Source organism: Sphaeroforma arctica (genome assembly GCF_001186125.1).
Source record: "Sphaeroforma arctica JP610 unplaced genomic scaffold supercont1.844, whole genome shotgun sequence".
Lineage (NCBI taxonomy): Eukaryota > Ichthyosporea > Ichthyophonida > Sphaeroforma > Sphaeroforma arctica.
In genome coordinates this window covers 23,144-32,921 of record NW_014039714.1, presented here as the reverse complement: position 1 = coordinate 32,921, position 9,778 = coordinate 23,144, and the positions used below count along the sequence as shown (strand labels likewise).

General features: G+C 44.0%; 3 protein-coding genes across 3 annotated transcripts in view; all 3 read left to right on the top strand.

The window, feature by feature from the left end:
• The window catches only part of SARC_08886 (hypothetical protein), a 3,189-nt gene extending 1,118 nt beyond the window's left edge, over nt 1-2,071 (top strand). The window contains exons 2-5 of the mRNA XM_014297124.1: nt 358-498; nt 1,165-1,266; nt 1,553-1,647; nt 1,829-2,071. Coding sequence (XP_014152599.1) covers nt 358-498; nt 1,165-1,266; nt 1,553-1,647; nt 1,829-1,984 — 494 coding nt within the window. The 3' untranslated portion in view covers nt 1,985-2,071. The remainder of the gene's footprint in view (nt 1-357; nt 499-1,164; nt 1,267-1,552; nt 1,648-1,828) is intronic.
• Nucleotides 2,072-3,332: 1,261 nt separating this feature from the next.
• Nucleotides 3,333-5,219, top strand: SARC_08885 (hypothetical protein; the record flags this gene model as incomplete). Its single annotated transcript, XM_014297123.1, has 1 exon — nt 3,333-5,219. The coding sequence occupies one exon, from the start codon at nt 3,333-3,335 to the stop codon at nt 5,217-5,219; it is 1,887 nt and encodes a 628-aa protein (XP_014152598.1).
• A 2,488-nt stretch (nt 5,220-7,707) lies between these two features.
• On the top strand, nt 7,708-8,476 carry SARC_08884 (hypothetical protein; the record flags this gene model as incomplete). Its single annotated transcript, XM_014297122.1, has 2 exons — nt 7,708-7,834; nt 7,896-8,476. 2 exons carry the CDS (start codon nt 7,708-7,710, stop codon nt 8,474-8,476), a joined length of 708 nt encoding a protein of 235 aa, XP_014152597.1.
• Between the last annotated feature and the right edge of the window lie 1,302 nt (nt 8,477-9,778).

Sequence of the window (9,778 nt, the reverse complement as noted above, 5' to 3'; positions counted from 1 at the left end):
GTGTGTGTGTGTGTGTGTGTTTGTATGTATATATGTATATATATATATGTGTGTGTATATTGTATTCGTATATATATATATATATATATTTGTATACAATTAATCCTTACCTTTTATAATTGCTTGCTTTCGTATGTATCTAACCGAGATGCCACTATGGTCCAGTAAATCCACCAGTACAAGGTTGTTTGCAGTTATTTGTTCTCAGAAATGGAAATCGTATGCTACAATCACAGATACATATTCTAGTAGCTCGTGCCCCTAATTCCTGGAGGTGGACCATAATGTCCTGACACACATTCGTTGTCTGAACCCCAAGACACTCAATAGCAAACATTCCGTGTTGATATTACACAGATAATAAGAAGACGTTGGTCCGATCTCAACCGTACCGAGCCATACCCGACGATGCCCAACCGCGGGACTTCCACACCAATCTGATGGGATTGCTGAACATGCGAGAGGTTGCGCGGCACAGGAAACGCATCGATATACCCGGTACTGCATAGTGACTAGCGTGCGACTGTGACTGTATATGCGTGTGTGCGTTATAGTTTGTGATAGCTTTCGGGTTCCGTCAAGTATGTAGAGTGGATTGTGTGCGGGTGTGTACGCGTGCATGAGTCATTGTGTGTGATGGATTCTAGTTATGTCAAGGAATGTAGTGATTGCGCTCACCAAGTATGCTACAAGTACAAGGGAGTGGTGAATCTGTAGTACTTCTACACATAAATACAGAAGGTCAGATCTCTTCTCGCGAGTTCTTGGCGGATAGGTTATATTTGCTCATGGTGAGTGTTTAGTTCAGCCTATCTACACGCCCATACATACTTCCACATAAAGTGAAAATGTTTATAAGACTATGGTTAGGTGCGACTATTTACTATAAATACTCTAGCTAGCACCTATGCTACACCACTATAACATAGCGTCATATGTGAAGTTGTATATATCAAGGGATGTGTCGTTTTGCTCATCGTACACTCACACTTTGGTTGGGACCGTGCAAAGCCGAGTATGATTGACAGCGTCCGACCACTTTTGCAACTACATTTCAGAGACTCTGATGTGAGATAACAGATAAAGCACTACCATTGCGCAAACAAACGCTTTTCGACTCGACATTGGAACATATCACTGAATTTGTAACTCCCCCTATTACAGTACACACCGCCGGGTGCATCATGCAGGTGGTCGCCCTAGACAACGCCAACACAAAGCGGGCCAAGCCTTTCATTGGTATCTGTACCGCCCGTCCCAATCGAGGTAAGTTCAATTTCCTTTATTATTATCAATCAGTAACTGATGCCAGGTTGGTGATTACGCGCGTGTGAACGGGCTTATGTTCCAGTTTAGAGGATGCTGTTGTTGGGGTTAAGAGTGTAGGGTTTACTACATATCAACCTCGCCTCCTTCTCAGTCTGGTGCCAGACCAATCCGATACCTGAGGCGAGTCTGCTGCCTTTCACTCCTGAGACCTTTAACTGGTCATGGCCCACTCATTTATACCGTTTGTCTCTGACACCACTCTCCTATTCATTGGACTCTGCAGGAACTGCGTCGTCACTAACCTTGAGAAATGTGGTTGATGGTGTACTGCTGGAGAAGTCGTACATGGTCTACTCGCCTCTTATCAAAGAAATCAAGGTATGAAGCCATCATATACCGCTGTCTTCATTGTTTAACGAGAAATGTTCTTCATGAATTAAATTATGCATGGTTGATTGCTGATGCCAGCAGTTGATATCGTTAATCTATTGCTCATTTTCTGAAAGCTTCAACTAACTGAAAACATTAATTAACTTGGTGTTGTCTGTCCTTGACATAGGTGCTCGAGTTCCAACGTGCACGCCGGGCTAAGATGTACTATCTGGACGACCATCCCCTCAACATGAGTACTATCAATTCTAGACGTTTCAAGGAGGTTAATACCACCACTACTAAGGATGCCAAGAAAAAGGGAGGCAAAGGCAGCAAAAAATAGAGATAACATAAACAAGCATGTTCTAATAAAGATGGTCTCGTTGCACGAATCTTGTCCAGTGAAAGCTATCTCAAAGAAGTGCGGCGGTGTATGTACTATCGAAACTTTCTATGTGTATACCAGCTTGTGCGGAGGACAAGGTCTAAACAACACTCCGTATACCCCTTATTTTGAGAATCACATATAAAGTTGAGTTTACTCGAAGCTAGTGGTCGGTGAAAGATCGTACGTGTGTGGCCCCATCTATTTGGCTATTAAACATATCAATTGACACCAAGCTAGTGAGAAGAATGTTTGGACAAGTGTTTCATTCAATATCGTCGTTTTAGACATTTTTGGGGAGTTTTTTTCTGCTCTTTGTTTCCCACTATTTACATATTTCATAAATCTACAACCTGTGAAACTACAAAGGACGTTGTAAGGTTTGCATATAGCGTCAATTTTAAGGATCCCAAACTGCAGCGGCGAGATGTAGCGAATCTTTTTCCCTCAAAGTAGATATTGGTAGATAGAACGACCCACATATATTGTGTGGCCACTGATACAGCCGATTGGTGTGTAGAGTTCTTAAAACTCAATTCTAGCACCGTGTACATATACGGGTCTCAAATGATTTTCAGCGATTGATACATCAAACTATACTGAGACAACTTGCCTATATATAATGGAGTGTTGTTAAGTCGGCGATATTGTACCCCATAAGGATTTTAAAATCACGATCTTGCAGAACAGTGAACCTTCTCCTGCCTTATTAAGGCAACCATGACCTTGATTGGCTTAATTAGCAACAATCACCACCACATTGCCAGTTGTAAATATGAACGGCCAGCCCACACATCAACAAGTAGCAATCAATTTAAACCATAATTCCACCCCCCCCCCCCCCCGCCTGTGTAATAAAGTACATCGTGCACTAGTACCCTGTAAGCAACTCAGATTATGTCTGTCAATACATATGTAGGAAGCGGCAGAAACCTGACAGACCTATAGCAGATCTGAGATCTTGTTTTTTAATGAAATAATACATTGAGTACATACACGGGGTTATTTACAGTTGACAGTTGTTGACAGTTGTGTATTTTTTTTTCACAAAAGCAGGTGATGGAGTAAACTGTATACAAAAAGTATTCGAAATTTCTCCAATCAGTAAACAGTCTTGGTGCCTGCCGATGACTAAATATTTCACGTCTGTCTGTCGTCACGACTCACGACTCAAGAGTCGTCTGATGACAGTTGTGGACACGTTGAAACTTTGAAATTCTGTATTTTAAAATTAGTATATATGTGCACGTCTCGGAGGCACCTTCAACAAGTACAATATATACACACAATAACGGCACACAACAAGATGATGCAAGCTGAGAGTTTACTGGGCCCTGCGCAGATTGGCATCATGAATGCGCTTCGCACAGGCAACACATTTCTGGATTTCGCTTTTTGCCTGATTGTGCCGATTGTATTCTCTGCATTCGCGGTATATATCAAAGAGTTCAACACACTCTGTTGGAGCTTATGGAAGAGGTTATGGACGTGCGATGATTACACGTATACGCGACATATTATTCATGAGACGGCAGAAAATAAATACGGCCGAGTCTACGATGAGGATCAAAATAATCATATTCTGCACAAGGCTATACTGGAGTATATCACTCATAATTGTGACTTAAGCTTCTCTGGGGGACACTTCCGCTTGGTCTACAATGCTAAAACGGTAGAGCAGGCGTATGGGCGGGGTATCGAGGACGATGGGTCGGTGCTTCAACAGTTGCAGTCTTTCGATATTATCACAGAGCCACCGCCCAATGAGCCTGTGGATGTGGGGAAGCAGGTATATTTGACAATTAGTAATGTTTCGACGTCTGAGCAGGAAGGGAAAGAATCATTCTCCACTAAGACAACGTCCGACTACATTCTCACCGCACATGGACAGGATGCCAGGCAACGTGTAGATAAGTATGTACAGCACGCTTACCAGTGGTACATGGACTATGTGGCAGCGCAAAGAGACGTTGCGAGGTACATGTACGTTATGAGATCCACGGCTAAGGGAAGTGACTTAGAGGGAAATGGAAACAGTGTGATTTACAAACGCTATGCATTGAGTAATGACAAAACGTTCAACTCAATGTTTTTCCCTCAGAAGCCTGCACTGCTCCGGTTGCTGGATCATTTCAAGTATCACACGGGAAAGTTCTCGATTCCATCATACCCAAATAAGATAACACTTCTTCTGCATGGCTCTCCCGGCACTGGCAAAACAAGTCTCATTAAGGCACTTGCGCAACATACAGAACGTCACATTGTCAGTATCCCACTGGCTAGGATCAAAACTAACCAAGATCTCATGGATGTGGTCTTTGATCAGTGTTATCAAGTTCAGGGCAATGACTTGCCGATGCGGCACAAGTTCGAAAAGGTCGTTTACGTGATGGAGGATATTGATTGTGCCAGCAAGGTTGTCTTTGCTCGTGATCCGACGTTAAAGGACACTCTCACTGGGGCTTTAGATGGCAGTCTTCTACCCAATGATATGGTTGCTTCAAACACAGTCCTGGAGAAACACAAGACACAGGGCACGTTGACGCAAGATATGTTAGATAAGATGAAGGCGAGTAAAGGGTCCTCGCTTGGTGTGGCTGGCGACGACGATCTGAACCTAGCTGGTCTTCTGAATGTGTTGGATGGAATTGTAGATTGCCCGGATCGCATTGTGGTCATGACTACCAATCATCCTGAGAAGCTGGATCCAGCGCTAATTCGACCCGGGCGAGTTAATCTTACCGTGTACTTGGGGTTTATTCAACCCGCCGAAGCAATCGCGATGCTGGCCCTATTTTTCCAGTGTGGACTATCATCATATATGCAAGACTCGGTGACACGATCATTGAAGAAGGACATTCGTACATTTACTCCTGCTGAAATGGAGCAGTTGTGCTGTGAATACGACACTATTGAAGAGGTACTCGAAGCGCTTGCAACCGCTGCTTCGAAACCGAAAGAAATTATTTCGGCTCGCCACTATACCCCGGCGAAGTTACAAATATTAACATCAGCGAGCTCATTGGAGGACGTGGATTCGATCAGGTCTGTATCATCGGATTTGGGATCAATGGGATTCTGGAGCGGAATGTTGTTCTCTGACATCAGAGAAAGAGAAGGAAGTCGCATCAGAAGATCTTTGTGTCAGGGATTTACTGCAAGGAAGAACGACACAATGCTTGGGATGCAATAAAAATTGCGTGATTATAGACTGTAAATAGTAGAACTAATTAGTTACAACTATCTCCCTGACAAATAAACTAACGTAGCACTTCAATAACGATTCTGTCGTATTAATTGTACTTTAACTCCTGCAAGCGTACATATACAGATACTCACGACGCTTACTATCACACTCGATTACTATTGTACATGTACTTTTTCTAAGTGATGTGTTTTCGTAGAAGTTTGTGACAGGGTATACAGGACTTATGCGCTCTACAGGTTTCCACCCAGGGAGTACTTGACCCAAGTACGAGAACATTCAAGACAAAATGTTCCCAAGCTCACTAGTAGTAGTTAATACGTGCTCATTCATCCACCAGAGCCAGAGTGAATCGAGTGTGATGAGATCATCAGATTTTTGGCGGTCCGAGTTTGACTACTCATATAAAATAGTCTGAGATATTTATTATATTAAATACAAAATGTATATTTTTGGTGGATGTATTTCTATATATTTAATGAAGTGTATACTATAGCCTCTATCTAGATATTCAAATATATGTATTGTTCTATGTGATTATTAAGAGGCTACGTATATGTAGCAATACATTTTTTACTGGCTTGTAAGTTCTGCTCTGCGTGAATTTTCAATCGCTTTGCCAACGGATTAAGGAGTTCTAGGTGTGTGTATTTCGATGCAACAGCCTTTCACATACTTTAATTGCCGTGTTTTATACCATATCTCTTTCCTGATTCTCCTTATAACAAGTTCGGTATCTGTTCACCACTGACTGGAAGTATATCTAAGTGTGTACATAGCGGTGTTAAATCATATTCGAACGGCTTATACTATGCTGCCGATACTTGTACTAGCTTACAGCTCCTTGCTGTGTTGTGCCAAACACCGGAAAATCAGAAACGTTCTGGAAAAATATGACTGACGTCCAGAGCTTAAAATCAATGCTCGTATTACATGCACTCAATGTCTACTGCATGAATATTCGACACAACTTGTTTGTGCTTGCCCTATAGGTCGTTGGCCCGGTTTAATGTGTCAAAATACACATCAAGCGTCTGTATTGCAGCCATTTTTGTCCTCTTAGTATTAGGCTGTTACTAATATGTGTTTGATAAAAAATGCAGTGATCAAGACAAAGTAAATATACCAGTATATACATGCTTATCAACCAACAACACCTCAGCCATTTTGTCCTCTTAGTATTAGGCTGTAAATAATGTGTTTGATATAATATGCAGTGTTCAAGACAAAGTCAATATGCCAGTATATACATGCTTATCAACCAACAACACCTAAGCCATTCTGTCCCCTTAGTGTTAGACTGTAAATAATATGTGCGATAAAAAATGCAGTGATCAAGACAAAGTAAATATACCAGTATATACATGCTTACCAATCAACAACACCTCAGAAGGATAGTAGAGTTTCGTGCACATATTTATAATGAACCTTTCTACGCCATATTTCCACGTGTCTACATGTCCTGACATGAATACGAAAACTGGCCGTATTCTGCAACAGTTTTATTCCGTTACTGTATTTGGGTGACTGTATGTTAACATTTGGCAGTTTAATTGCTCGTGTGCGAAGCTATGGCCAGTCTCTCTGATTCGATCACGGGCAAACATTACTGTTACCACTGCTGCTTCTTTTTAACTTACCTATCTATGTGTGTGTGTGTGTGTGTGTGTATGTGTGTACCTCCCATCTTCTCAGGAAAATCAAAGAACTACAAGACAAGAACATCAAGATGGACAGGAACGGAACAATCACGAATATAAAATCGGTGTGCACTACGACCTTCATCCACAACCTGGTCCGTGATATTATCAAAGGAAATGTGCCGCTGATGGGCCCCAATGATATTACGCCGAGTTTTGTACCACATACGAAGTAAGTTGTTTTTGTCAGTGGTAGAGATTAAGTAGTATCTCTAGTAGACTTCTCGTAGAGTTTTGGCCGTAGTCTGGTCAGTGGGGGTTGTGTGGATAGGGGTGTTCCAGATACTGTTTATGTGTCTCCCGCATATCATGTAGGTTACTATCGGTCTTAGATATTGAATTATACATATAGTGCGCTTATTCCCGCATATCAAGTACGTTGCTATTGGTCTTAGATACCGAATTGTATATCGGGTAGTCTTGTTGGAGAGTCTCTGATAGTAATCTGGTCAGTAAGTGTGAGTCGATCAAATCCCCTTAACTACTGTACTGCCTGTACTGGTATTAGGTAAATTTCGATCGAGTAATAGGAAACGGTTAGCCTATGCAGTCCAGACTTACGCTGTTGGAGTCCAGGCGGATCTGTTGCACTGTCTTTGTTTATAGTGCCACGGGTCCATGTGATCAGTTCTTCACTCGTATTGCGCACCTGTAGGATGTAGTTAGCGTGTATAAACATGTGCAGATTCATATGAACGAGATGACGTTGCTGACAACGAAGGTGTGCACACGCAGTCTATCTTGCTGACTTGCCAAACTGCCACAGTGAATGGAGAATGGCTCGCCCCATCGTCCTAACCCAGTCACAAGAGCACTATCCTATCTTTTCCGCCAAGTCCCAACCCTTTCGGAGAAAGCCAGAGCTAAGTCGGTTCCATTCAGCTGGATACCTAATCGGACTCGGTATTTATCCACTTCCAAAGGGCTCTTGACCTTGTGCTCATGTACTTGTACTGTATTTCAGGACCTCGATGGGCGGCTGCGAGACAGCGAAGACCAAGAAATCGAAATGTACGCAAACCAAACCAAACATGGAAGCAGTCGCTACGCCTTTCTGGCCGCGTGCTGCACCTTCAGGAGCCAGAAAGGGGACCGGGACATGCGCAAGAGAGAGACTATCCAACTGGCATGACGACCGGGAGTTTTGCACCCAATTATAGGAACCAGGACTGCGGGGGCTGGAAGGTGAACGACGCGCTTCAGGATAAGGGGTATCTGCGCTGTGTGAAGAACGGGTGGGGCAATGAGAACTCGTATTCGCTTACCCAGAAAGGGGTCAAGCTGATGAACCTGGTCATGGCCAAGTTCCCTATCGGTAGTACAGCGCCTGTCGGTGCAGGTGGAGTGGGGGTGGGTGTGGGAGTGCCTGGCAGCGCAACTGGACATTACACCGGGAAGGTGATGGGCGGTTACGGAGGCTTCGGCCATAACGGATTGTCGGCGCACGGACTCGGACATGCACTTGCCAGTATGGGCACCTTCCCTACAGCTATAGGTATGTTTGCATGCCACAACCACGTGGGTATAATTGTCGTTGGTGAGTGACTGATGGGCTGTGTTCGATACACCAAACGTGTATTCGCCACCATCAGTATCACATGGCGTCTACACAGACACACGAGTACACATATGAGTACGAGTGCGTTCCTGTGTGCTCGCTTGTCCGAATGCCTATCGCGCCATTGGTCTTATACTGTATGCAACGACCGTGACGTAGTGTGTGACGTATAACTCCGCGTGATCAACATCTCGCTCCATGCAGACTGCAGTGACTAGTTATGCACAGCCTACAATAGTAAGGAATACCTCACCCGTGCCTCACCCATGACATATTGCACGATTGAATATGCAGGCCCCCTCAAACCAAACAAAGACTTCGAGAAGGATTCCCAGGACGCAGAGCAGTATGTGCAGCACACTATAGAGTCAGGCGAGTATACGACGGGCCATGTGATGCGACTGAGCAAAGTCCGTCGTCACAACATGCACGATTTCTGCGACCGAGTTTTGACTCCTAAATACGGGATGCCGGTTCTGCACTCCTCCACGGGGACAGGCCGTAATCGAAGTCGGATTATCACCGTATGTGAATTTTACGTTTAAGTTGGCACGCGGAGGGTCTGGGTTGAATTTGGCTTGTACGTCTCCTTTTGCGTGATTCCGATTGTGTTTGGACGTCACCATGGGAACGACGGTCAGTATATGTGATGTTTGTCTCTGATGTTATGGCGTTTTACCTGGGGTTCTTACCGGCTATGTATTCGTTAGTGTCTGCACTATGCTGCCATGTCCAACCGTTACAACCAGCGTCTCTATGGCGTACTTAAAAACGTATTGCTGGCTGCTCTGAGAAAGAAATAATAACATTAACAATATTTTTCAACGCGTTCCCGAGGAGTCTTGACAAACGTCACCTGGTCAATGCAGTATCGTCTCCCTTCTATTCAATGCTGGCTGGACTAGTTCGGCAATTGGCATGCACTCCATTACTTTCGCATGAGCCTGGCGTGATCGTCTCAAGCCATAGCACACGGGATGACACAAACTTGTGAGCGATTCATCTTGCATGTTTCCATGACAACGCGAATGTGGAGATTTGTGTTGTAGTTGTTGGTGATAAAGTACTAACTGTTTTCACCTTTCAACAGGTGGTGCCACCCGCAGCGCTAAAGAAAGAGTCGAAAAGCACCCGCAAAGCACCACAATCATCCATGCCATCACAACACACTGGCTTCGTGTTGGGCACAGGCACAGGTGCTCACGATAACAAGGCGTGGGTTGGGCCTATGGAGGGGACAGTCTGGTATGGGATGCACGGCAACTTGTATATTGTCAAGCGACTGAGTT